This window comes from Scyliorhinus canicula, chromosome 2 (genome assembly GCF_902713615.1).
Source record: "Scyliorhinus canicula chromosome 2, sScyCan1.1, whole genome shotgun sequence".
NCBI lineage: Eukaryota > Metazoa > Chordata > Chondrichthyes > Carcharhiniformes > Scyliorhinidae > Scyliorhinus > Scyliorhinus canicula.
This window is the reverse complement of record NC_052147.1, coordinates 3,194,551-3,221,753: the sequence shown is the minus strand read 5'-3', so window position 1 is coordinate 3,221,753 and position 27,203 is coordinate 3,194,551. Positions and strand designations below refer to the sequence as shown.

The 27,203-nt window shown below is 52.8% G+C and overlaps 1 protein-coding gene across 1 annotated transcript in view; it reads right to left on the bottom strand.

Annotated features, from left to right (window-relative positions):
- Positions 1-27,203, bottom strand: part of LOC119962488 — a 215,969-nt gene that overhangs the window by 115,600 nt on the left and 73,166 nt on the right. The window contains exons 9-16 of the mRNA XM_038790433.1: positions 26,722-26,898; positions 24,751-24,885; positions 18,553-18,696; positions 18,168-18,379; positions 14,449-17,306; positions 7,436-11,844; positions 5,662-5,783; positions 1,199-1,223 (exon numbers count right to left, since the gene is read on the bottom strand). Coding sequence (XP_038646361.1) covers positions 1,199-1,223; positions 5,662-5,783; positions 7,436-11,844; positions 14,449-17,306; positions 18,168-18,379; positions 18,553-18,696; positions 24,751-24,885; positions 26,722-26,898 — 8,082 coding nt within the window. The remainder of the gene's footprint in view (positions 1-1,198; positions 1,224-5,661; positions 5,784-7,435; positions 11,845-14,448; positions 17,307-18,167; positions 18,380-18,552; positions 18,697-24,750; positions 24,886-26,721; positions 26,899-27,203) is intronic.

Genomic DNA, 27,203 nt, shown 5'->3' with positions numbered 1-27,203 from the left:
GGGCCTGCGCTGGGCTGGTACTGAGCCTGCGCTGGGCCTGCGCTGGGCTGGTACTGAGCCTGCACTGGGCCTGCGCTGGGCTGGTACTGAGCCTGCGCTGGGCTGGTACTGAGCCTGCGCTGGGCTGGTACTGAGCCTGCCCTGGGCTGGTACTGAGCCTGCACTGGGCCTGCGCTGGGCTGGTACTGAGCCTGCCCTGGGCCTGCGCTGGGACTGTGCTGGGCTGGTACTGAGCCTGCACTGGGCTGGTACTGAGCCTGCGCTGGGCTGGTACTGAGCCTGCACTGGGCTGGTACTGAGCCTGCGCTGGGCTGGTACTGAGCCTGCGCTGGGCTGGTACTGAGCCTGCGCTGGGCTGGTACTGAGCCTGCGCTGGGCTGGTACTGAGCCTGCGCTGGGCTGGTACTGAGCCTGCGCTGGGCTGGTACTGAGCCTGCCCTGGGCTGGTACTGAGCCTGCGCTGGGCCTGCGCTGGGCTGGTACTGAGCTTGCGCTGGGCCTGCGCTGGGCTGGTACTGAGCCTGCGCTGGGACTGTGCTGGGCTGGTACTGAGCCTGCCCTGGGCCTGCGCTGGGCTGGTACTGAGCTTGCGCTGGGCCTGCGCTGGGCTGGTACTGAGCTTGCGCTGGGCCTGCGCTGGGCTGGTACTGAGCCTGCACTGGGCTGGTACTGAGCCTGCCCTGGGCCTGCGCTGGGACTGTGCTGGGCTGGTACTGAGCCTGCGCTGGGCCTGCGCTGGGCTAGTACTGAGCCTGCGCTGGGCCTGCGCTGGGCTGGTACTGAGCCTGCGCTGAGCCTGCGCTGGGCTGGTACTGAGCCTGTCCTGGGCCTGCGCTGGGCTGGTACTGAGCCTGCGCTGGGCTGGTACTGAGCCTGCACTGGGACTGTGCTGGGCTGGTACTGAGCCTGCGCTGGGCCAGCACTGGGACTGTGCTGGGCTGGTGCTGAGCCTGCGCTGGGCTGGTATTGAGCCTGCCCTGGGCCTGCGCTGAGCTGGTATTGAGCCTGCCCTGGGCCTGCGCTGGGCTGGTACTGAGCCTGCGCTGGGCCTGCGCTGGGCTGGTACTGAGCCTGCACTGGGCCTGCGCTGGGCTGGTACTGAGCCTGCCCTGGGCCTGCACTGGGACTGTGCTGGGCTGGTACTGAGCCTGTCCTGTGTCTGCGCTGGGTCTGTGCTGGGCCTGCACTGGGCTGGTACTGAGCCAGAATAGCCAATGTTGTTCCTTTGTTTAAGAAGGGGAGCAAGCATAATCCAGGGAACTACAGGCCGGTGAGCCTTACGTCAGTGGTAGGGAAATTACTGGAGAGAATTCTTCAAGACAGGATCTACTCCCATTTGGAAGCAAATGGACTACTAGAGAGAGGCAGCATGGCTTTGTGAAGGGGAGGTCGTGTCTCACTAACTTGATCGAGTTTTTCGAAGAGGTCACAAAGATGATTGATGCTGGTAGGGCAGTGGATGTTGGCTATATGGACTTCAGTAAGGCCTTTGACAAGGTCCCTCAAGGCAGACTGGTACAAAAGGTGAAGTCACACGGGATCAGGGGTGAGCTGGCAAGGTGAATACAGAACTGGCTAGGTCATAGAAGGCAGAGAGTAGCAATGGAAGGGTGCTTTTCTGATTGGAGGGCTGAGACTAGTGGTGTTCTGCAGGGATCAGTGCTGGGACCTTTGCTGTTCGTAGTATACATAAATGATTTGGAGGATAATGTAACTGGTCTGATTAGTAAATATGCGGACGACACAAAGGTTGGTGGAATTGTGATGCTATTCGGCAAGATTTAGGATGTATAGGATGGGGAAGGAAACTGCAGGGGATGGGTACAATCGAAATGTGGAGCTTTTTCAAGGAACAGCTACTGCGTGTCCTTGATAAGTATGTACCTGTCAGGCAGGGAGGAAGTTGTCAAGCAAGGGAACCGTGGTTTACTAAGGAAGTTGAAGCACTTGTCAAGAGGAAGAAGAAGGCTTTTGTTAGGATGAGACATGAAGGCTCAGTTAGGGCACTTGAGAGTTACAAGTTAGCCAGGAAGGACCTAAAGGGAGAGTTAAGAAGAGCGAGGAGAGGACACGAAAAGTCGTCGGCGGATAGGATCAAAGAAAACCCTAAGGCTTTCTATAGGTATATCAGGAACAAAAGAATGACTAGAGTAAGATTAGGGCCAATCAAGGTTAGTAGTGGAAAGTTGTGTGTGGAATCAGAGGAGATAGGGGAAGCATTAAATGGATATTTTTCGTGAGTGTTTACACTGGAGAAAGACATTGTTGTCGAGGAGAACACTCAGGTTCAGTCGACCAGGCTAGATGGAATTGAGGTTCAAAAGGAGGAGGTGTTAGCAATTTTAGAAAATGTCAAAATAGATAAGTCCCCTGGGCCAGATGGGATTTATCCTAGGATTCTCTGGGAAGCCAGGGAGGAGATTGCAGAGCCTTTGTCCTTGATCTTATGTCGTCTTTGTCGACAGGAATAGTGCCGGAAGACTGGAGGATAGCAAATGTTGTCCCCTTGTTCAAGAAGGGGAGTAGAGACAACCCTGGTAATTATAGACCTGTGAGCCTTACTTCGGTTGTGGGTAAAATGTTGGAAAAGGTTATAAGAGATAGGGTTTATAATCATCTTGAAAAGAACAAGTTGATTAGCGATACTCAACACGGTTTTGTGAAGGGTAGGTCATGTCTCACAAACCTTATTGAGTTTTTTGAGAAGGTGACCAAACAGGTGGATCAGGGTAAAGCTGTTGATGTGGTGTATATGGATTTCAGTAAGGCGTTTCATAAGGTTCCCCATGGTAGGCTATTGCAGAAAATAAGGAAGTATGGAATTGAAGGTGATTTAGCGGTTTGGATCAGTAATTGGCTAGCTGAAAGAAGACAGAGGGTGGTGGTTGATGGCAAATGTTCATCCTGGAGTTCAGTTACTAGTGGTGTACCGCAAGGATCTGTTTGGGGCCACTGCTGTTTGTCATTTTTATAAATGACCTGGAAGAGGGTGTAGAAGGATGGTTAGTAAATTTGCAGATGACACGAAGGTCGGTGGAGTTGTGGATAGTGCTGAAGGATGTTATAGGATACAGAGGGACATAGATAAGCTGCAGAGCTGGGCTGAGAGGTGGCAGATGGAGTTTAATGCGGAAAAGTGTGAGGTGGTTCACTTTGGAAGGAGTAACAGGAATGCAGAGTACTGGGCTAATGGCAAGATTCTTGGTAGTGTAGATGAACAGAGAGATCTCGGCATCCAGGTACATAAATCCCTGAAAGTTGCCACCCAGGTTAATAGGGCTGTTAAGAAGGCATATGGTGTGCTAGCCTTTATAAGCAGGGGGATTGAGTTTCGGAACCACAAGGTCATGCTGCAGCTGTACATAACTCTGGTGCGGCCGCACCTGGAGTACTGCGTGCAGTTCTGGTCACCACATTATAGGAAGGATGTGGAAGCTTTGGAGAGGGTTCAGAGGAGATTTACTAGGATGTTGCCTGGTATGGAGGGAAGGTCTTACGAGGAAAGGCTCAGGGACTTGAGGTTGTTTTTGTTAGAGAGGAGAAGGCTGAGAGGTGACTTAATAGAGACATATAAGATAGTCAGAGGGTTAGATAGGGTGGACAGTGAGAGTCTTTTTCCTCGGATGGTGATGACCAACACATAGGGGACATAGCTTTAAATTGAGGGGTGGTAGATATTTCATAGATTTTCATAGAATTTACAGTGCAGAAGGAGGCCATTCAGCCCATCGAGTCTGCACCGGCTCTTGGAAAGAGCACCCTACCCAAGGTCAACAACTCCACCCTATCCCCATAACCCAGTAACCCCGCCCAACACTAAGGGCAATTTTGGACACTAAGGGCAATTTATCATGGCCAATCCACCTAACCTGCACATCTTTGGACTGTGGGAGGAAACCGGAGCACCCGGAGGAAACCCACGCACACACGGGGAGGACGTGCAGACTCCACACAGACAGTGACCCAAGCCGGAATCGAACCTGGGACCCTGGAGCTGTGAAGCGATTGTGCTAACCACTATGCTACCGTGCTGCCCTATAGGACAGATGTCAGAGGCAGTTTCTTTACTCAGAGAGTAGTAGGGGTGTGTAACGCCCTGCCTGCAACAGTAGTAGACTCGCCAACTTTAAGGGCATTTAAGTGGTCACTGGATAGACATATGGATGAAAATGGAATAGTGTAGGTCAGATAGGCTTCAGATGGTTTCACAGGTCGGCGCAACATCGAGGGCCGAAGGGCCCGTACTGCGCTGTAATGTTCTATGTTCTATGTTCTATAACCGCCACCAAATATGTTCAGTGCTTAATTTTAAACGTGAAAATGGAACCTGGGGCATTATAGATCTCCTGAAGGCTGTGACCCCCCCCCCCCTCCTGCTGCCCTCTTTCCCCCCAACACCAGCTTCCCTCCTGGTAGTTTCCCGAAGCTGATTCATCCCAAATCTCTAACCTCCTGAAGGGCTGAGCAACTTGCGGACACCAAGAGAAACGTGAAGCAGCTCGCTGCGGCGCAATGTGGCCAAGACGGCGACCCCCCCCACCCCCCCCCTTTCCGGGGTCTACCTGGCTCACAAAGCCTCGCGAGATGTAACACGCTCTCCCGAGTTGTTACGATGTAAATCCTGCCCATCGTGGGCAGGATCACTTTTTAGCAAATCTGCACATTAGAGGGAGACAGCTAACCTCACTTTAATATGCAGATTCCGAGACGATGCGATCTATCTCCTTCACCTCAGACACCCCGGTTGAGCGCCCTTCAGTGCTGGGCTCCACAAATGGGGGGTCTCTCAGGTGCATGGCCTCTGGGCAGGGTGGTACCCTGGCACTGATGCCACTGGGCACCCTGACAGTGCCACCTGGGTGCCAACATGGCACTGCCAAGGTACCCGGATGGCACTGCCAAGGAACCATGTTGGCATTTTTTGTGTGGTGACAATTGGGCCAGGGGACCTCCTCATCGTGAGTCGGGGCCTTGGAGGGTGGGGGTGGTCAGGGTTGCGTCGGGGGTTCCAGACTATCTTCACTGAGCAGGGCTCCCCAGCGCCCAAAATGGGGCTATGTGCTCCTCGGCCGCTTGTTCCCAATTGAGCCTCCCTGCCTAACCCGAGTGCTGCTCCATCACGTTGTGTTTCTTGGCGCTGTGAGCGCTGGGAAACATGCGGATAAACACGCTCCTTGTGGGACTTAGTTCCCATTTAGTTAAATCGCACCCTCGTCTCAGTAATAGTGAGAAGTCTTCCAACACAAGGTTAAATCCAACAGGTGTCCTGAGGAAGGAGCAGTGCTCCGAAAGCTAGTGATTCGAAACAAACCTGTTGGACTTTAACCTGGTGTTGTCAGACTTCTTACTGTGTCCACCCCAGTCCAACACCGGCATCTCCACATCAGTAACAGTGATCACTAAACTACCCAGCATCATAAATTGCCACCGGCTTCACTAGTGTCCTTTAGAAACGGACACCTATCATCATAACTCTGACCGTCCTGTGACCCGAGAGCTACAACAGGGCAGCTCATCACCAAACTCTCCAGGGCAATTACATTTGGGCAAGAAATCCCATTACTCCCATTGGCCCACCTCCCATGAATAAAAGATAATGGGTGGGATTTTGGAGAATGAGGGGGAATTGGACTGTATAGGTGCATTGGGAATGTTAAATACCTTTTATTGTCGATAGCGCCCTCCTGCTCTTCACTCTCTGCCGAGCTGTGATCTTCCTCTCCAGTCTCTTTTTCTTGTTGTCTTTCACTGAGATACCCCAAGTTCAGAAATCCAGCAAATTCCTAAATCAGGGAAGGAAACAAGACACGTGGGTTCTTTCCAGTCCTGACTCGAGAAGAAATCTCCAAGGAGGATTATTTTCCCTTTAAAGAGGGTAAATAATGGTGAGAGTCTGACATCACAATGTGACTGTTTACATAGCAAAGCTGAATGGGAGATGCGGGGCGCGATTCGACAGCCTCCCCACGCCCAACTTGGGACGAGGCCGTTGAATCACGCCAGGGGACTCTGGCGGGATCTGCGACGCTCGAAATAGTTGTCGAGATTAAACGGAATCTCACAGGACGTCATGATCTGGATTTCCCGCTTGCCACTGTGCTCATTTAAATATATGTTTAATAATCATAATCTTTATTGGTGTCACAAGTAGGCTGACATTAACGCTGCAATGAAGTTACTGTGAAAAGCCCCTAGTCGCCACATTCCGGCGCCTGTTCGGGTACACAGAGGGAGAATTCAGAATGTCCAATTCACCTAACAGAACGTCTCTTTGGGCTGTGGGAGGAAACCGGAGCACCCGGAGGAAACCCACGCAGACACGGGGAGAACGTGCAGACTTCGCATAGACAGTGACCCAAACCGGGAATCGAACCCGGGACCCTGGAGCTGTGAAGCAACAGTGCTAACCACTGTGCTACCGTACCATTTGCCGGATTCTCCCAGCATCTGAGATTCCCCCGGCCACCGTGGCCGGGCACCGCCAGGGTGCCTTTTAGTGCTGATGCACACAAACGTGGACCAGTCGTAACAGCACCTGGAGCCCACCTGGTGGTCGGGCATTCGACAGGGTGCCACCCTGGCACCTCCACTGGCACATGGACATATTGGCACTGCCAGGGGGCCAGGCTGGCAGGAACCAGATACCCGGGTGACAGGTTACCCTTGCCGGGGGCAGGCCCGGGTGTGCCTTGTCCATAAGAGGTGGGGTGAGGGTGGGCTCCGGGACCCGGGATGAGGTGGGTGCAGTCTGAGAGTCCAGAGGCCACGGAGGGGTCGCTGAGGGGGAGTCGAAAGTTCTGCCCCAATCCACGGCTAGCCTTCCGTACTGACAGCTCAGCTCGCCAGCACAGGGAATGATGTAAATGCAGCCTCCACCTGGTGTTCCTCGCCAAAGTGACAAGGACGGCAAATGCAGTTGGCTAGCGGGGTCTGTCTCGGTGTGAGAAACACCCAACTAAACTCGGCCGAAACCAGACACTGAAATGCTGCGGTTGACGCTGCATTTACAATGGTAAACATTGACTCAAGCGCAGGGCCAAAAACCATGACTACCGGAAATAAAATTTGCTGGTAAGCATTCCTTCCCCATGTGGCGCAGTGGTTAGCACTGGGACTGCGGTGCTAAGGACCTGGGTTCGAATCCCGGCCCTGGGCCACTGTCCGTGTGGAGTTTGCACGTTCTCCCCGTGTCTGTGTGGGTTTCACCCTCAGAACCCAAAGATGTGCCGGGTAGGTGGATTGGCCACGCTAAATTGCCCCTTAATTGGGGAAAACAAATTGGGTGAAAAAAAAAATTGCTTCCCCAATGCAAGGCATTGAAAAGTAAATCTATAGATTTTACACATTAAAGACACTAATTTATACAAAAGGGTCTTCCCCAAGTTTAACTCTCTGCTAACTTTGACGAGTATTTGGTTGGTAAAGAATGAGGTACCTGTTCAGTGCTCCATGCTGATTTCCCAGAATCCTCCCTTGCTCGGTCACCAGTCAAGTCCCCGCCATCCAGAGTTTCCGCCAGAGGCTGGGAAGAATCGAGGAAAGGCCAAACCCGGGTTGTTACCGACTCTGTTCCAGATGGTCCAATACCTTCCTCTGCTCGGGGGTCTCCATGTAATCGTCTGCGGTGGGTCACCGCAGGGTCAGCCTCTACATTTGGAGAGCAGCTTCCTGATTGAGCAGGATCTTCCACTTCTTTACCACTCGGAGGCGTCGGGATTCTGGGAGGAAGATTGTCCTTTTCCAGATCGTCAGCCCGATCACCTCCCAGTTGAAGCTCTGGTGGAGACTCGGTCAAAGGCCAGCTTGCACGCTCCTCCCAAGCCAAAGGCTCTGCCACCAGCTGCGTATAGTTTCCACATTCCAGGTTAACTGACCTCTCTGGACCGTGCAGGACCATTTCGCGATGCAATGGCTGTTCTTTGGACAGGCTGATGCTGGCATGTTGTTTGTCCGGTGTTACTGTTTTGTCTGTCAGCTCTTGTTCACACACAGATTCTGATGCATACTTAGCAGAAATCCCTCCTGTTAGGAGCTGGTGTTGTTCCCTCTGACACACTCCTACAAACTGAGGAAGAGTCTGGCAGAGGAGGCCAGAATTCTGGTTTACCGAATCCTCCACTGTTTGGGTGTCGGACTGCTCTGCTCCAATCAGAGAATCTTCTTCAGACAGACCCAGATCTTCAACCAGTTTTCCTCCAGTCAAACACTCCCGGCTGTCAGTCTCATCTGACTGGCCCTCAGTTGTTGTTGTCAATCGCACCGAATCCTGGACTATTGACCTCTCAGTTTGACCCTCTCCACTCAGAGATTCTTTCGCTGGTCCAGCAGTGTCATTCCTCACTAGGCCATCAGCCTGACCTCTCCCACTCAGAGACTCTTCTGTCAGTGATGCTGAATCCTCCGTGACTGGGCCCTGACCCTGGAGTTGTCCGCTCAGACTCACTCTCACCAACATTGAAGATTCTGAGCTCATGCCCCTGTCTGGCTCTCTCTCCCTCAGGACAGTTTCTGTAGAATCCACTCTGAGTGGGCCCCAAGCCTGAACTTGACCAGTCTGAAGCTCTTTTCCTGATTGAGATGCAGCCTCTCTTTCTAGTTCCATCAGTTCTTTCCCCATCAAATGCTTCCTTCCCGATCGAACAGACTCTTCTCTTGTGAGATGAGAATCGGTTTCTTGTCCAGCGAGAGACTCTGGGATTGGCTGCTCTGAATCCCCTCCTGGTCGGTCACTAAGCTGTTGTCCACCGAGAGACTCTGGGATTAACTGCTCTGAATCCTCTCCTGGTCGGTCACTAAGCTGAATGTCTCCACTCAGGACCTGTCCTGACAACTGACCACAATCCTCAAATCTTTGACGGTCAAACTCGTCATCTCCAGCTGGAGATGGTTTTCCCTGCTGAGGGAGACCTTGTCTAGTTTGGCCTTCAGTCAATTCTCTTTCACTCACAGACACTGCTGACAATTTCTGACTGTCCCCCACAGGTCCGCTGTAAACCTGATCTACTCCAATCGAATAGTCTTCTGCAAGTTGAACAATACTTTCTGTTGCTGCTCTGTCTATCTGCTCCGGTTCACACTCTGATTCTGAGCTATGTTGGGCGAAGATCTCTTTAGTTAGAGGTTGGTGTTGTTCACTCTGAGAAGCTTCTACTAACTGAGGAACGGCCTGCCTAGATTGGCCATAATTAGGGTCTTGCCCCGTCAGGAACTGAACAGTGTTCACTCTTTCCTCGGTGTGGGGCTGTGATTGGTCACTGATGGGTAACTGGTCAGAATCCTCCCTCGGTAACCAATCACACTGCTCCTTCTCAGACACTCCTCCTGTTTCTGAAGGAGTGCCCTCCTCTCTCCCTGGGACACCTGCCTGATCCTGTTCCCTATTCGCTGTTTCCCAGTTTACCGAATCCTCCACTGTTTGGGTGTCGGACTGCTCTGCTCCAATCAGAGAATCTTCTTCAGGCAGACCCAGATCTTCAACCAGTTTTCCTCCAGTCAAACACTCCCGGCTGTCAGTCTCATCTGACTGGCCCTCAGTTGTTGTTGTCAATCGCACCGAATCCTGGACTATTGACCTCTCAGTTTGACCCTCTCCACTCAGAGATCCTTTCGCTGGTCCAGCAGTGTCGTTCCTCACTAGGCCATCAGCCTGACCTCTCCCACTCAGAGACTCTTCTGTCAGTGATGCTGAATCCTCCGTGACTGGGCCCTGACCCTGGAGTTGTCCACTCAGACTCACTCTCACCAACATTGAAGATTCTGAGCTCATGCCCCTGTCCGGCTCTCTCTCCCTCAGGACAGTTTCTGTAGAATCCACTCTGAGTGGGCCCCAAGCCTGAACTTGACCAGTCTGAAGCTCTTTTCCTGATTGAGATGCAGCCTCTCTTTCTGATTCCATCAGTTCTTTCCCCATCAGATGCTTCTGTCTACATTGAACAGACTCTTCTCTTGTGAGATGAGAATCGGTTTGTTGTCCACCGAGAGACTCTGGGATTGGCTGCTCAGAATCCCCTCCTGGTCGGTCACAAAGCTGTTGTTCACTAAGAGGCACAACGGCCTCCTGAGCAGGTTCCTGTTGAGCCTGAGCAGGAACTTTCTGCTGTCTCGGGCCTGTTTCTGTGCTGGACTTTTCTTTGTTCCTTGTTCTTCGTCTCCTCTTTTTTTGGAACTGAGTAGAAACCTTTCCTGTTTGGTGAGCGATCTGGTGTTGCTCCCTGGGAATCGCAGACCGTGTTTGCAGTGATGACCCACCTCTGGGTGGGATGTCCCCTTGGCCTTGCCCACTCTGGGGCTCTTGTGCCAAGTGAATGATGTCCACACTTGGAGATCTGCTCCCCTCATGTTTTCCAAACAGAATACCTTTGGCCTGTTGACCAGAATCCTCCGTTACTGGGCCCTGACCCTGGAGTTGTCCGCTCAGACTCACTCTCACCAACATTGAAGATTCTGAGCTCATGCCCCTGTCCGACTCTCTCTCCCTCAGGACAGTTTCTGTAGAATCCAATCTGAGTGGGCCCCAAGCCTGAACTTGACCAGTCTGAAGCTCTTTTCCTGATTGAGAAACAGCCTCTCTTTCTGATTCCATCAGTTCTTTCCTCATCAAATGCTTCCTTCCCGATCGAACAGACTCTTCTCTTGTGAGATGAGAATCGGTTTCTTGTCCAGCGAGAGACTCTGGGATTAACTGCTCTGAATCCTCTCCTGGTCGGTCACTAAGCTGAATGTCGCCACTCAGGACCTGTCCTGACAACTGACCACAATCCTCAAATCTTTGACGGTCAAACTCGTCATCTCCAGCTGGAGATGGTTTTCCCTGCTGAGCGGGACCTTGTCTAGTTTGGCCTTCAGTCAATTCTCTTTCACTCACAGACACTGCTGGCAATTTCTGACTGTCCCCCCCAGGTCCGCTGTAAACCTGATCTACTCCAATCGAATAGTCTTCTGCAAGTTGAACAATACTTTCTGTTGCTGTTCTGTCTATCTGCTGCGGTTCACACACAGATTCTGGGCTATGTTGGGCGAAGATCTCTTTAGTTAGAGGTTGGTGTTGTTCACTCTGAGAAGCTTCTACTAACTGAGGAACGGCCTGGCTGAATTGGCCATAATTAGGGTCTTGCCCCGTCAGGAACTGAACAGTGTTCACTCTTTCCTCGGTGTGGGGCTGTGATTGGTCACTGATGGGTAACTGGTCAGAATCCTCCCTCGGTAACCAATCACACTGCTCCTTCTCAGACACTCCTCCTGTTTCTGAAGGAGTGCCCTCCTCTCTCCCTGGGACACCTGCCTGATCCTGTTCCCTATTCGCTGTTTCCCAGTTTACCGAATCCTCCACTGTTTGGGTGTCGGACTCCTCTACTCCAATCAGAGAATCTTCTTCAGACAGACCCAGATCTTCAACCAGTTTTCCTCCAGTCAAACACTCCCGGCTGTCAGTCTCATCTGATTGGCCCTCAGTTGTTGTTGTCAATCGCAGCGAATCCTGGACTATTGACCTCTCAGTTTGACCCTCTCCACTCAGAGATCCTTTCGCTGGTCCAGCAGTGTCGTTCCTCACTAGGCCATCAGCCTGACCTCTCCCACTCAGAGACTCTTCTGTCAGTGATGCTGAATCCTCCGTGACTGGGCCCTGACCCTGGAGTTGTCCGCTCAGACTCACTCTCACCAACACTGAAGATTCTGAGCTCATGCCCCTGTCCGACTCTCTCTCCCTCAGGACAGTTTCTGTAGAATCCACTCCGAGTGGGCCCCAAGCCTGAACTTGACCAGTCTGAAGCTCTTTTCCTGATTGAGATACAGCCTCTCTTTCTGATTCCATCAGTTCTTTCCCCGTCAAATGCTTCTGTCTACATTGAACAGACTCTTCTGTTGTGAGATGAGAATCGGTTTGTTGTCCACCGAGAGACTCTGGGATTGGCTGCTCAGAATCCCCTCCTGGTTGGTTACAAAGCTGTTGTTCACTAAGAGGCACAACGGCCTCCTGAGCAGGTTCCTGTTGAGCCTGGGCAGGAACTTTCCGCTGTCTCGGGCCTGTTTCTGTGCTGGACTTTTCTTTGTTCCTTGTTCTTCGTCTCCTCTTTTTTTGGAACTGAGTAGAAACCTTTCCTGTTTGGTGAGCGATCTGGTGTTGCTCCCTGGGAATTGCAGACAGTAATTGCAGTGATGACCCACCTCTCGGTGGGATGTCCCCTTGGCCTTGCCCACTCTGGGGCTCTTGTGCCAAGTGAATGATGTCCAAACTTGGAGATCTGCTCCCCTCATGTTTTCCAAATAGAATACCTTTGGCCTGTTGACCAGAATCCTCCGTGACTGGGCCCTGATCCTGGAGTTGTCCACTCAGACTCACTCTCACCAACATTGAAGATTCTGAGCTCATGCCCCTGTCCGACTCTATCTCCCTCAGGACAGTTTCTGTAGAATCCACTCTGAGTGGGCCCCAAGCCTGAACTTGACCAGTCTGAAGCTCTTTTCCTGATTGTGAATCAGCCTCTCTTTCTGATTCCATCAGCACTTTCCTCATCAAATGCTTCCTTCCCGATCGAACAGACTCTTCTCTTGTGAGATGAGAATCGGTTTGTTGTCCACCGAGAGACTCTGGGATTGGCTGCTCAGAATCCCCTCCTGGTCCGTCACAAAGCTGTTGTTCACTAAGTGGCACAACGGCCTCCTGAGCAGGTTCCTGTTGAGCCTGAGCAGGAACTTTCCGCTGTCTCGGGCCTGTTTCTGTGCTGGACGTTTCTTTGTTCCTTGTTCTTCGTCTCCTCTTTTTTTGGAACTGAGTAGAAACCTTTCCTGTTTGGTGAGCGATCTGGTGTTGCTCCCTGGGAATTGCAGACCGTGTTTGCAGTGATGACCCACCTCTGGGTGGGATGTCCCCTTGGCCTTGCCCACTCTGGAGATCTTGTGCCAAGTGAATGATGTCCACACTTGGAGATCTGCTCCCCTCATGTTTTCCAAATAGAATACCTTTGACCTGTTGACCAGAATCCTCCATGACTGGGCCCTGACTCTGGAGTTGTCCGCTCAGACTCACTCTCACCAACATTGAAGATTCTGAGCTCATGCCCCTGTCCGACTCTCTCTCCCTCAGGACAGTTTCTGTAGAATCCACTCTGAGTGGGCCCCAAGCCTGAACTTGACCAGTCTGAAGCTCTTTTCCTGATTGAGAAACAGCCTCTCTTTCTGATTCCATCAGCACTTTCCTCATCAAATGCTTCCTTCCCGATCGAACAGACTCTTCTCTTGTGAGATGAGAATCGGTTTGTTGTCCAGCGAGAGACTCTGGGATTGGCTGCTCTGAATCCTCTCCTGGTCGGTCACTAAGCTGAATGTCTCCACTCAGGACCTGTCCTGACAACTGACCACAATCCTCAAATCTTTGACGGTCAAACTCGTCATCTCCAGCTGGAGATGGTTTTCCCTGCTGAGCGGGACCTTGTCTAGTTTGGCCTTCAGTCAATTCTCTTTCACTCACAGACACTGCTGACAATTTCTGACTGTCCCCCACAGGTCCGCTGTAAACCTGATCTACTCCAATCGAATAGTCTTCTGCAAGTTGAACAATACTTTCTGTTGCTGCTCTGTCTATCTGCTCCGGTTCACACACAGATTCTGGGCTATGTTGGGCGAAGATCTCTTTAGTTAGAGGTTGGTGTTCTCCACTCTGAGAAGCTTCTACTAACTGAGGAACCGCCTGCCTGAATTGGCCATAATTAGGGTCTTGCCCCGTCAGGAACTGAACAGTGTTCACTCTTTCCTCGGTGTGGGGCTGTGATTGGTCACTGATGGGTAACTGGTCAGAATCCTCCCTCGGTAACCAATCACACTGCTCCTTCTCAGCCACTCCTCCTGTTTCTGAAGGAGTGCCCTCCTCTCTCCCTGGGACATCTGCCTGATCCTGTTCCCTATTCGCTGTTTCCCAGTTTACCGAATCCTCCACTGTTTGGGTGTCGGTCTGCTCTGCTCCAATCAGAGAATCTTCTTCAGACAGACCCAGATCTTCAACCAGTTTTCCTCCAGTCAAACTCTCCCGGCTGTCAGTCTCATCTGATTGGCCCTCAGTTGTTGTTGTCAATCGCACTGAATCCTGGACTATTGACCTCTCAGTTTGACCCTCTCCACTCAGAGATCCTTTCGCTGGTCCAGCAGTGTCGTTCCTCACTAGGCCATCAGCCTGACCTCTCCCACTCAGAGACTCTTCTGTCAGTGATGCTGAATCCTCCGTGACTGGGCCCTGACCCTGGAGTTGTCCGCTCAGACTCACTCTCACCAACATTGAAGATTCTGAGCTCATGCCCCTGTCCGACTCTCTCTCCCTCAGGACAGTTTCTGTAGAATCCACTCTGAGTGGGCCCCAAGCCTGAACTTGACCAGTCTGAAGCTCTTTTCCTGATTGAGATGCAGCCTCTCTTTCTGATTCCATCAGTTCTTTCCCCATCAAATGCTTCTGTCTACATTGAACAGACTCTTCTCTTGGCATTAGCTGCTCAGAATCCCCTCCTGGTCGGTCACAAAGCTGTTGTTCACTAAGAGACACAACGGCCTCCTGAGCAGGTTCCTGTTGAGCCTGAGCAGGAACTTTCCACCATCTCCTCTTTTTTTGGAACTGAGTAGAAACCTTTCCTGTTTGGTGAGCGATCTGGTGTTGCTCCCTGGGAATCGCAGACCATGTTTGCAGTGATGACCCACCTCTGGGTGGGATGTCCCCTTGGCCTTGCCCACTCTGGAGATCTTGTTCCAAGTGAATGATGTCCACACTTGGAGATCTGCTCCCCTCATGTTTTCCAAACAGAATACCTTTGGCCTGTTGACCACAATCCTCCATGACTGGGCCCTGACCCTGGAGTTGTCCACTCAGACTCACTCTCACCAACATTGAAGATTCTGAACTCATGCCCCTGTCCGGCTCTCTCTCCCTCAGGACAGTTTCTGTAGAATCCACTCTGAGTGGGCCCCAAGCCTGAACTTGACCAGTCTGAAGCTCTTTTCCTGATTGAGAAACAGCCTCTCTTTCTGATTCCATCAGCACTTTCCTCATCAAATGCTTCCTTCCCGATCGAACAGACTCTTCTCTTGTGAGATGAGAATCGGTTTCTTGTCCAGCGAGAGACTCTGGGATTAACTGCTCTGAATCCTCTCCTGGTCGGTCACTAAGCTGAATGTCTCCACTCAGGACCTGTCCTGACAACTGACCACAATCCTCAAATCTTTGACGGTCAAACTCGTCATCTCCAGCTGGAGATGGTTTTCCCTGCTGAGCGGGACCTTGTCTAGTTTGGCCTTCAGTCAATTCTCTTTCACTCACAGACACTGCTGACAATTTCTGACTGTCCCCCACAGGTCCGCTGTAAACCTGATCTACTCCAATCGAATAGTCTTCTGCAAGTTGAACAATACTTTCTGTTGCTGCTCTGTCTATCTGCTCCGGTTCACACACAGATTCTGGGCTATGTTGGGCGAAGATCTCTTTAGTTAGAGGTTGGTGTTGTTCACTCTGAGAAGCTTCTACTAACTGAGGAACGGCCTGCCTAGATTGGCCATAATTAGGGTCTTGCCCCGTCAGGAACTGAACAGTGTTCACTCTTTCCTCGGTGTGGGGCTGTGATTGGTCACTGATGGGTAACTGGTCAGAATCCTCCCTTGGTAACCAATCACACTGCTCCTTCTCAGCCACTCCTCCTGTTTCTGAAGGAGTGCCCTCCTCTCTCCCTGGGACACCTGCCTGATCCTGTTCCCTATTCGCTGTTTCCCAGTTTACCAAATCCTCCACTGTTTGGGTGTCGGTCTGCTCTGCTCCAATCAGAGAATCTTCTTCAGACAGACCCAGATCTTCAACCAGTTTTCCTCCAGTCAAACTCTCCCGGCTGTCAGTCTCATCTGACTGGCCCTCAGTTGTTGTTGTCAATCGCACCGAATCCTGGACTATTGACCTCTCAGTTTGACCCTCTCCACTCAGAGATCCTTTCGCTGGTCCAGCAGTGTCGTTCCTCACTAGGCCATCAGCCTGACCTCTCCCACTCAGAGACTCTTCTGTCAGTGATGCTGAATCCTCCGTGACTGGGCCCTGACCCTGGAGTTGTCCGCTCAGACTCACTCTCACCAACATTGAAGATTCTGAGCTCATGCCCCTGTCCGACTCTCTCTCCCTCAGGACAGTTTCTGTAGAATCCACTCTGAGTGGGCCCCAAGCCTGAACTCGACCAGTCTGAAGCTCTTTTCCTGATTGAGATGCAGCCTCTCTTTCTGGGTCCCACAGCTCTATCCCCATCAAATGCTTCCTTCCCGATCGAACAGACTCTTCTCTTGTGAGATGAGAATCGGTTTCTTGTCCAGCGAGAGACTCTGGGATTGGCTGCTCTGAATCCTCTCCTGGTCGGTCACTAAGCTGAATGTCTCCACTCAGGACCTGTCCTGACAACTGACCACAATCCTCAAATCTTTGACGGTCAAACTCGTCATCTCCAGTTGGAGATGGGTTTCCCTGCTGAGGGAGACCTTGTCTAGTTTGGCCTTCAGTCAATTCTCTTTCACTCACAGACACTGCTGACAATTTCTGACTGTCCCCCACAGGTCCGCTGTAAACCTGATCTACTCCAATCGAATAGTCTTCTGCAAGTTGAACAATACTTTCTGTTGCTGCTCTGTCTATCTGCTCCGGTTCACTCACAGATTCATCTTTGCCAATCGGAAGACATTTGGCCGGTTGACCAGAATCTTCGGTTGCTGAAGCAACACCTTCTCTTCTTGAAGACACTGCAACAAACTGCGCAAAACTGCCCATCGCGTGGTCAGTATCTCCACCCTCAACAGTCAGATGCTGTGTTAGTAATTCAGCAGAATCTTCTCTCGGTAAATTCGGAGCTACGCCATCTCCTCTCTGAGACATGGAGCTGAGTGGACCAGAACCATCTCCGAGCACAGCAGTAAGAGGCTCTTCACCAATCAGACAGCGTGTCACTGACTGGCGACAGACCCCTCCTTCTCGCCTATCACTCTGGAGCTTCCTGGTTGGCATCTCCTTTTGTCCTGACTGAGTTGGACTGTCCCTCTCCAGCTCATGGATTCTGATTCCAACCCAGTCTGTGCTTTGTCCAGGGATTTTTGCTGGCTGAGTGTCAGTCAGGATGTTTCTGCTAGGTTCTGCTGCTCTGGCTCCTGCGAAGGCCCCATTTGCCTCTATCACTGATTGAACAGAGTCCTCACTTCCCAGGTTCTCGGGCCTCTCTCGTCCACTCCCTATCTGCTGAGCAGGTCTGTGTGTTGTTGCAGCCTCACCCTGGACTGTTCCGCTTGTCCAATCTGTCTTCAATTCCCTGTTAAATTTACAAGGGCAGTCATTAGTCTGACACCTCAAAGGGAGGGCGAATGTCAGTATGAGGAGGAGGAACAATAACAACTTGTATTTACACAACGCCATTAATATTGTCAAAGCTCCCAGGCCTTATCGGAAACAAATATCAGCACTGAGCCACATCGGAGGTGACAGGGTAAATGTCCAAACGTTTGGTCAAAGAGGCAAGTTTTAAGGAATGTTTCAAAGGAGGAATGGTTGGTGCCGAGGCAGAGAGCTTTCCGGAGAATTCCAGAGCTTCGAGCCCCAGGTAACCGAAGGCATAGCCACCAATGGTGGAGCAATTCAAACTGAGGGTACACAAGGTGCTCTAAATAGAGGAACACAGGGACCTCAGGGGTTTGAGGAGTTACAGAGATAGCCACAGAGAGATTTTGAACCAACCAGGAAAATGTTAAAGAAAGCGGGGTTCCTGGCTGGGAGCCAATGTGGATTAGGGAGGCCGGGGTAATGGGTAAACAGGACTTTCTACAGGTAGTGAGGTGGACAGAAGAGATTTGGAATTAATTTTAACCCCTTCATCCCCTCACTGACTCAATCATGCTGCTGCTCATTGAACAATGCTCTCAAAACACTGGGCCACCCCATGGGTGCATGTGGGAGGAGGGGGGAACCCAAGTGCTTCATCTTGTTCTGTTTTATATGGAACAGAAACATGTGGGAGAGGGCTTGACAATCAGCACCTGCTGCCCTCGCCCAGTTTGAGCCCAGCTCCAGTCCCACAACCTGCTCGTTGATATGGAGCTGCCCTCTGTAGTGCCTGAGCACAAACGCTCTGTGTGCAGATCGAACCACGAGTGGAGGTTGTAGAGTTGGTACTAACCCTTTCACAGGTGACCCAGCCGTGTCACGGAGCCATAAGAGCCTGTCCAGGGCTCGTCCCCCCAGTTCAGTCTGACGGTGCTCACAGGCTTGAAGTTTTGTCATTCTGATTTCAGCATCAACTCCGTCACTGGGCATCTTCTCGCACAGCTGCCTCATCGCCGCCAGGTGTTGCTGGCTTCGAGTCAAACTGCTGCCTTCACAAAACAACATCTGGAAAGGAACAAAATAGTCTCAGTGATGGAGAGTTAAATTTAAACCCTCCCACCTCTGATCACAAGAGTTCAACATTGGACTCAATGAGCCCAGGGAGAGGTGCATACGTGCTCGTGTTAGAGAGAATCTTGACCCCCGCCCCCCACAGCCCCTGATGAGGGTGAAAGTACCTGGTACTCTGCAGGATGGACCCACAGGGGGGAATCGTCCATTCTCAACTCTTTCTCACACTCCTGAAGGGCCTCGCTGAATTTATTGTATTCCGTCTCAAACTTCAGCTGTAGTAGACGTGAGCTAACTGCTGAATGGACGATCTGAAACGCAAAGCAAAATGTAATTCAAATCATGCGTTATTTTTCTGTAAACATTGCAGAGAAACATTCCAACAGGTCCATGCCAGTGTTTGTGGTCCGCATGTACCTCTCTCTCCCCCCCCCCCTCACTCTGACAACAAACAACCTGGGGCGTGATTTACGTTGTCATTGTGGCAGGGCGGGGCCTGATCGAGGCGACAAGGTTGGCACCATCTTTAAAGGACGTCCTGATCAGAACGGAGGTGAAACTTCCCCCCCCCCCCCCCCCCCCCCCCCCCCCGACCACTTGCCCATTACCACGAGGGTATTGCAGCTCTCACCTCCGCCTCTCCTCCATGTCAGGGGCTCTGTCATCACCCCCACCCATGTCAATGCAGACTCTCCCCCCTCCCCCCATAACCACCGCGGCAGTATCGCTGGCATTCCCCGCCCACCCAATGCCAGCTCCTCCCTCCTCCCTGCCTGTTCCCGCACTCCATGCAAGATCTCCCATCCTCACTGTCCACTCCCTCCGCCACTGCCAAGCACCCCCTTCAAAGGCCTGGGCGTTCTCCCCCCCCCCCCCCCCCCACCACACATAACAGGAACTGTTACCCCGCCCTCCCCCCCCCTCCACCACACATAACAGGAACTGTACCCGCCCATCCCCCCCCCCCCACTACACATAACAGGAACTGTACCCCCCCTCCCCCCCACCACACATAACAGGAACTGTACCCGCCCCTCCCCCCCCACCACACATAACAGGAACTGTACCCCCCCTTCCCCCCCCCCACCACACATAACAGGAACTGTACCCCCCCCCCCCCCCCCCCCCCCCCCACCACACATAACAGGAACTGTACCCGCCCCTCCCCCCCACCACACATAACAGGAACTGTACCCCCCCTCCCCCCCCCCCCACCGCACATAACAGGAACTGTACCCCCCCTCCCCCTCCCCCCCCCACCACACATAACAGGAACTGTACCCGCCCCTCCCCCCCACCACACATAACAGGAACTGTACCCGCCCCTCCCCCCCCCACCACACATAACAGGAACTGTACCCCCCCCCCCCCCCCCCACCACACATAACAGGAACTGTACCCCCCTCCCCCTCTCCCCCCCCCCCCACCACACATAACAGGAACTGTACCCCCCCTCCCCCCCCACCACACATAACAGGAACTGTACCCCCCTCCCCCTCTCCCCCCCCCCCACCACACATAACAGGAACTGTACCCGCCCCTCCCCCCCCCACCACACATAACACGAACTGTACCCGCCCCTCCCCCCCCCCCACACATAACAGGAACTGTACCCCCCCTCCCCCTCCCCCCCCCACCACACATAACAGGAACTGTACCCGCCCCCCCCCCCCCCAGCCCAATTGGGCTCCCCAGTGGATCACCGTTCGTACTGCCCCCCGGCACACACCGGCCTTGCCATTTTTGGCACAGGTTGGCATTTGCAGGTTGGCAGTGCCAACCTGTGCTGGGGAAGTGCCAGGGGGCAATGCCCAGGCATGCCACTCTGCCCCCGGGTGCTCTACTCACCGTGGCACCCCCGGGGGGGGGGGGATCCCCTCAACTGGTTCACATTGTTTAATAGCTGTCGGTAACCGTGCCAACGGTGTGATATTTTTAGTGAGGGGGAGCATATGGCCAGGGCGCCCTCGAATCATATTCAGGGTGGGAACCTCATTCCATCTCCAGTGAGGGGCAGGAAAATCAGGAAACGAGATTTCACCGGCGAGAATCTCGTTTCCCGACTCTCGGGATATTTTGTACCCGCGTCGCCGTCCTCGCTGACCATTAGCACGGGCGCAAATCCGCCCCCATCTTCTCTACATCTATCCTATCAAACTCTCATCATTCTTTTTTTTTAAAATAATTGTTATTGAGATTTACACAAAATATCAAAAACAGAAAATATCAACAAGAAAACAGTATTAACAACAAAAAAGCAAAAAACACAATAACCCCCAAAACCAAACCCCCCCCCCCGGGTTGCTGCTGCTGTCGGCCTATTTTCCTACCGTTCCACCAGGAAGTCCAGGAAAGGCTGCCACCGCCTGAAAAACCCTTGTACTGATCCCCTCAGGGCAAATTTCACCTTCTCCAATTTAATAAACCCCGCCATATCCGACATCCAGGCCTCCAAGCTTGGGGGCCTCGCATCCTTCCACTGAAGCAAGATCCTCCGCCGGGCTACTAGGGACGCAAAGGCCAGAACACCGGCCTCTTTCGCCTCCTGCCCTCCCGGCTCCACTGCAACCCCAAAAATTGCGAGTCCCCAGCCTGGCTTGACCCTGGATCCTACCACCCTCGACACCGTCCTTGCTACCCCCTTCCAAAACTCCCCCAGCGCTGGGCATGCCCAGAACATATGGGTATGGTTCGCTGGGCTCCCCGAGCACCTAGCACACCTGTCCTCGCCCCCGAAAAACCGGCTCATCCTCGTCCCAGTCATGTGGGCCCTGCGCAGCACCTTGAACTGTATGAGGCTAAGCCTCGCACAGGAAGAGGAGGAATTCACTCTCTCCAGGGCATCCACCCACGTCCCCTCCTCAATCTCGTCACCCAGCTCCTCTTCCCATTTACCCTTCAGTTCCTCCACCGAGGCCTCGTCTACCTCCTGCATGACGTGGTACACGTCCAAAATCCTCCCCCCTCCAACCCACACCCCCGAGAGCACCCTGTCCCGTACCCCACGTGGGGGCAACAGAGGGAACCCCTCCTCCTGCCGCCTGGCAAACGCCCTAACCTGCATGTACCTAAACATGTTCTCCGGGGGGAGCCCAAACTTCCCCTCTAACTCCCCCAGGCTCGCAAACCTCCCATCCACAAACAGGTCCCTCAACCTCCTAATACCAGCTAAGAAACCCGCCATCAATGCTCCCTGGAACAAACCGATGGTTCCCCCGTATCGGGGCTTTTTCATAATTCTAAAGACCTCTCTAAGGTCACCCCTCAGCCTTCTCTTTGCTACAGAATGTTCAGAGTTTCCTGTAAACTCTCAGTTCTGTATCATTGTCAATCTGTCTCTGCACATTCCCCAGAGCCTCAATATCCTCTGCACAGCATGGAATCCTGAGTGATCCGAGAGTGGGCAAATCAAGCCCTTCTCTTATTCCTTCTCTTGATCTTCCAGCAAAGCTTTGCTCAAGTTTTTCTCACAAGCCGTGCTCATTTCAATACCTCACTCCTTCCCTATCTCTGCATGTCGACCAGCCTCCTGCCTCTAGGTATTAACTGTAGCTCAGTGGGTCGAGCTCTTGCTTCTGGCTTAGAAGATCACAGGTTCAAGTCCCACTCTGGGGATATGAGCACACGATCCAGCATGACAGTCCTGAGGGAGTGCTGCACCATTAGGGCACTGTCTTTACCTCAGTGTTATACCAAAACACTGTACCACCGTTAAAATGGACATAAAGGGGCAGCACGGTGGCACAGTGGTTAGCATTGCTGCCTACGGCGCTGAGGACCCGGGTTCGAATCCCGGCTCTGGGTCACTGTCCGTGTGGAGTTTGCACATTCTCCCCGTGTTCTGCGTGGGTTTCACCCCCACAACCCAAAAATGTGTAGGATAGATAGATTGGCCACGCTAAATTGCCCCTTAATTAGAAAAAATAATTGGGTACTCTAAATTTATAAAAAGAAAAGAAAATGGACATATAGATCCCATGGTTCTAGTTCATTCTGAACTAGCTAAAAACAGGTTGCTGTTTGTGGGATCTTGCTGTGCACAAATTAGTTGTCATGTTTACGAAATTTAAACAGAGGTTACACGTCGATAAATTAAGACCAGGACGGGAGGAGTGCGCTGATTATTGAGCCTCACTACTCCACAGGTCATATCATTCAGTCAAAAGTTCAATTTGCTCATCAAAATGGCCAATTGTTTACTTCCTCTACTGGTCTCCAGAATAAAATAAACTTTAACCAGGCTTCTTTCGATAAACTCAGAACGATTGTTATAAACCAAAACTTATTTTCTTAACAAGTTGCAAGAACTGGTTAATCCTTTGTAATTATAACCACTTCTCCTTTAACATTACCCCAGCACCACACACACACAGACGTGACAGATAGAGAAATACAGGATAAAGTTTGCAGGGTCTCAATGCTGTTGATCTGGGTTGCCTCATGCAAAGACCCGCTGGCCCTGGAGGTTCTCACCAATAGAAATTGGCATGGAGGAGAATATACAGATCGGGATCAATTCTTCTGGTGTCAGCATTGCAGATCCAAATGCAGACAAGATACACTCAGGTGAGGGTTCTCTGCCTGAAGGTTGAGAACTACACACAAGGGGCGCGATTCTCCCATATGGGGAGAAATCGTAAGGCTGGCGTCAAATCCGGGCGGGTTTGACGCCAGCGCGCCCCTTCCCGACCGGGAACCGATTCTGGTCCCCGGTCGGGGCTAGCAGCCCGACGCCGTAAGCTCCGGCATCACGGGCTTAACGAATTTCGTTAAGCCCGCTTGCCGGAGTTAGCGCCGGCTGACGCGTCACATGACGTCAGCCGCGCATGCGCGGATTGGAAGACTCCAACCCGTGCATGCGCGGATGACGTCATCGCGCATTTGCGCGAAACCCGCGCATGCGCTGGCCGGGATGCCCCTCAGCCGCCCCGCGAATGGATACTGCGGGGCGGCGGAAGGACAAAGAGTGCGTGGGCATCGGGCCCGCTGCCCGCGATCGGTGGGCACCGATCGCGGGCCCATGGCACCCTTGGCACGGCCGTGGTACTGCCGTGCCAATCGGTGCCATGGTTTTAAAAATCGACAGTTTACGGCCGTTTTTACGAACGGCCAGACCAGGTGTGTTTGCCGTTCGTAAAAACAGCCGTAAAGGGCTTGGAACTCGGCCCATCCATCAGCTGAGAATCGCTGCCGGCCGTAAAAAAACGGCGGCAGCGATTCGTATCGGGAGTCGGGCGTGGGGGGGGGGGGGGGGGGGGGGGGAATAGCGGGAGGGCGTCGGAACAGCGAGGCCGTAAAATTTTACGACCCCCGCTATTCTCCGCACCGTCGGGAGTGCGGAGAATCGCGCCCAAGGTATTTTAGGCAGTCCAGTCAGATAGCCTTCCTTTCTCGGATTATTCCCCAACAAGACTGACTGGGTAAATACCTGAAGGCTTGGCTCTGCCGTGAGATTTCCAGTAAGTCACCAGCTTTTGCCTCTCAGACTTTTTCAATCGAAGAAGTAAAGAGATTGCAGTTCAAAACAAATAAGTAAGTAAGCAATGTTGCAAGGTGACCATTGGCTGCTCTCCCCTGTGAGGGGGGGAGAGCGGACTGGTGGTGATTTAATCTGAAGGTCACCACACCTCAGGGGCAGGGTTGAGGAGGTGGAGCCTTCATGAATACCCTCAGCTGGTACGGGGAATTGAACCCACGCTGCCTGCCTCGCTCTGCACCACAAACCAGCTATCTAGCCAACTGAGCTAAACCAACCTCCTTGAGTCTCACGCTGGTTAGGTGATTTCTTGGACAAAGATCAGCTTGCTCCCAATCCAAGGTGAATTTATGACCCTTCCTTAACTAAAACCCCAGGTCAGCCCCCAAGTGTCTAGATAATTCAATGTTTTCCCAAACTTACAAAAAATAGTTTTGAAAAATATGGCAAGGCGTGGCCCCACCGGCAGAGGGATTCTCCGTCCTGCCAGCCGGCCAATGGGGTTTCCTCATTGTGTCCAACCCCATGCCTTGGGGAAATGCGCGGGCGTGAATGCGCTGCTGGCGAAGGGGAGGATCTCGCTGACGGAGAATCCAGCCCAGGGTTGCCCCAATAAAACATTTCATTGACACGTTGGGACATCCTGAAGACATGAAAGGTGCTACAGAAATGCAAGGTCTTTCTTTGCAATGAGCAATGATTTGGATCGATGTTCCCCACGCTTTGCGGGGCAGAGATGCCCCTCCCCCCCCCCCCCACATTGGCCAGAAGCAGGATCATCCAGTCCCACTACTGTCAACGATTTTCCCATTTCTCACACCCTCCAGTGCTGAGGAGCCAATGGCCAGAGAATGTCGGCCAAACTCTGAATTTTCACTGATTGTCTCACCTCCCAGTTTTGGCAAAGCCTCTCCCGCATTTCCTCAACCAGCGTCTTTTTCTGCAGCGTTAGAACAGTTTTGATTTTGTCTGTTGCATCCAGAAAATGTTCAAGGAATGAAGAATCAAAACTGTGGAATGTTTCCTGTGAAGAACAGAACAGGTTAAAGATTCTCACAATAGCCTCGAATAAAACTCCAAATCACCCCTGATATCGACCATAATCTGAATTTAAATGGCACACCCACTTCTTCATCTTCCCTCAGTCCTCCAACCCCCTCCAACCTAAACACCTCACTCTCAGCCCTCACTCCTCCCCTCACTCCTCCCTCACTCCTCCCCTCACTCTCAGCCCTCACTCCTCCCTCACTCCTCCCTCACTCTCAGCCCTCACTCCTCCCTCACTCCTCCCCTCACTCCTCCCCTCACTCCTCCCTCACTCCTCCCCTCACTCCTCCCTCACTCCTCCCCTCACTCCTCCCCTCACTCTCAGCCCTCACCCCCCCTCACTCCTCCCTCACTCCTCCCCTCACTCTCAGCCCTCACTCCTCCCTCACTCTCAGCCCTCACTCCTCCCTCACTCCTCCCCTCGCTCCTCCCCTCACTCCTCCCTCACTCCTCCCCTCACTCCTCCCTCACTCCTCCTCTCACCCCTCCCCTCGCCCCTCCGCTCGCCCCTCCCCTCACTCCTCCACTCACTCCTCCCCTCACTCCTCCCCTCACTCCTCCTCTCGCTCCTCCCCTCACTCCTCCTCTCGCTCCTCCCCTCACTCCTCCCCTCACTCCTCCTCTCGCTCAGTCCCTCACTCCTCCTCTTGCTCCTCCCCTCACTCCTCTCCTCACTCTCAGCCCTCACTCCTCTCCTCAATCCTCCCCTTGCTCAGCCCCTCACTCCTCCTCTCACTCCTCCCCTCACTCCTCCCCTCACTCCTCCCTCACTCCTCCCTCACTCTCAGCCCTCACTCCTCCCTCACTCCTCCCCTCACTCCTCCCTGACTTCTCCTCTCACCCCTCCCCTCGCCCCTCCCCTCGCCCCTCCCTCACTCCTCCACTCACTCCTTCCCTCACTCCTCCCCTCACTCCTCCTCTCGCTCCTCCCCTCACTCCTCTCCTCACTCTCAGCCCTCACTCCTCTCCTCAATCCTCCCTTGCTCAGCCCCTCACTCCTCCTCTCGCTCCTCCCCTCACTCCTCCCCTCACTCCTCCCTCGCTCCTCCCCTCACTCCTCCCTCACTCCTCCCCTCACTCCTCCCCTCGCTCCTCCCTCGCTCCTCCCCTCACTCCTCCTCTCGCTCAGCCCCTCACTCCTCCCTCACTCCTCCCCTCACTCTCAGCCCTCACTCCTCCCTCACTCCTCCCCTCGCTCTGAACCCCTCACCCCTCCCCTCGCTCCCAGTCCCTCACTCACTCGCAATCACTGGACCTGCTTCCAGCGGGAAATAGATGATTGTCCGCTGCCCCTCCATCGCCAGCCGTTTCCACACTGAAGGCTCCAACCACAACCATAATGTCCCCAACCCAACCCAAATCACTGTGTTAGCAACACAGGAAGGCCATTCAGCCCCTCATGGGAACAGGAAAGGCCCCAATAACCCATGCCTGCTCTGTATCTTAAATCCATCTCCTACCGTAGCTCCGCAAACCAAAATATTCCTGCTCAACAGAAATCTATCAATCCGTAAGTTTTAAAATTTTGGACACCCCGCACAGACACACACATACATCCTCCCCACCCTCTCTATCTACTCCATCAACTCCTTTCAACACCTCAAACAATTTAATCAGATCATCTCCCAATCTCCTAGACTCAAGGGAATCCAGCCCCAGTCGAGGGAACCCGTGGGTGTAATTTAACCCTTTAAACCTGGTCATTTCAGAACCAACTTGTCTCCTTTTGAGGTTCTGTGGCGTCAGATCAGAAATTGCTGCATAATCTCTAAACCAACCCATCAGTGAAGGTGACGTGCGGGAGAGTTCCTACCTGGTGCCTGGCAATGAGTTCCTCTGGTGACCCACTGTCTTCGAGGAACAGCACAGCTCCCTCAATGCAGGCGGTGATTCGTTTCTGTGACTCTTCAAATTCCCTCTTGAGCTCATCCCCCGACACACTGCGCTGGGCCGCCTGACCTGGCCTGGCGCCCTGCACCTCTGCGCCCACCTAGGCAAGAGAGAGACAGAGAGATCGAGTCACTGTTTCCCTCTTATACCAGGGAATCATTGCACACACTCCCCAATAGATGGAAGAAGCCTCTGAAGCAATGAAGAGGATTCGGCTCTGGCTGGATCATTGCAGCTCTCCGGGGTCTGCACTTTCACAAGGATGTCAAGATCTCACGTTTAGAACATAGAACATTACAGCGCAGTACAGGCCCTTCGGCCCTCGATGTTGCGCCGACCTGTGAAACCCCTCTAAAGCCCATCTACACTATCCCTTATCATCCATATGTCTATCCAATGGCCATT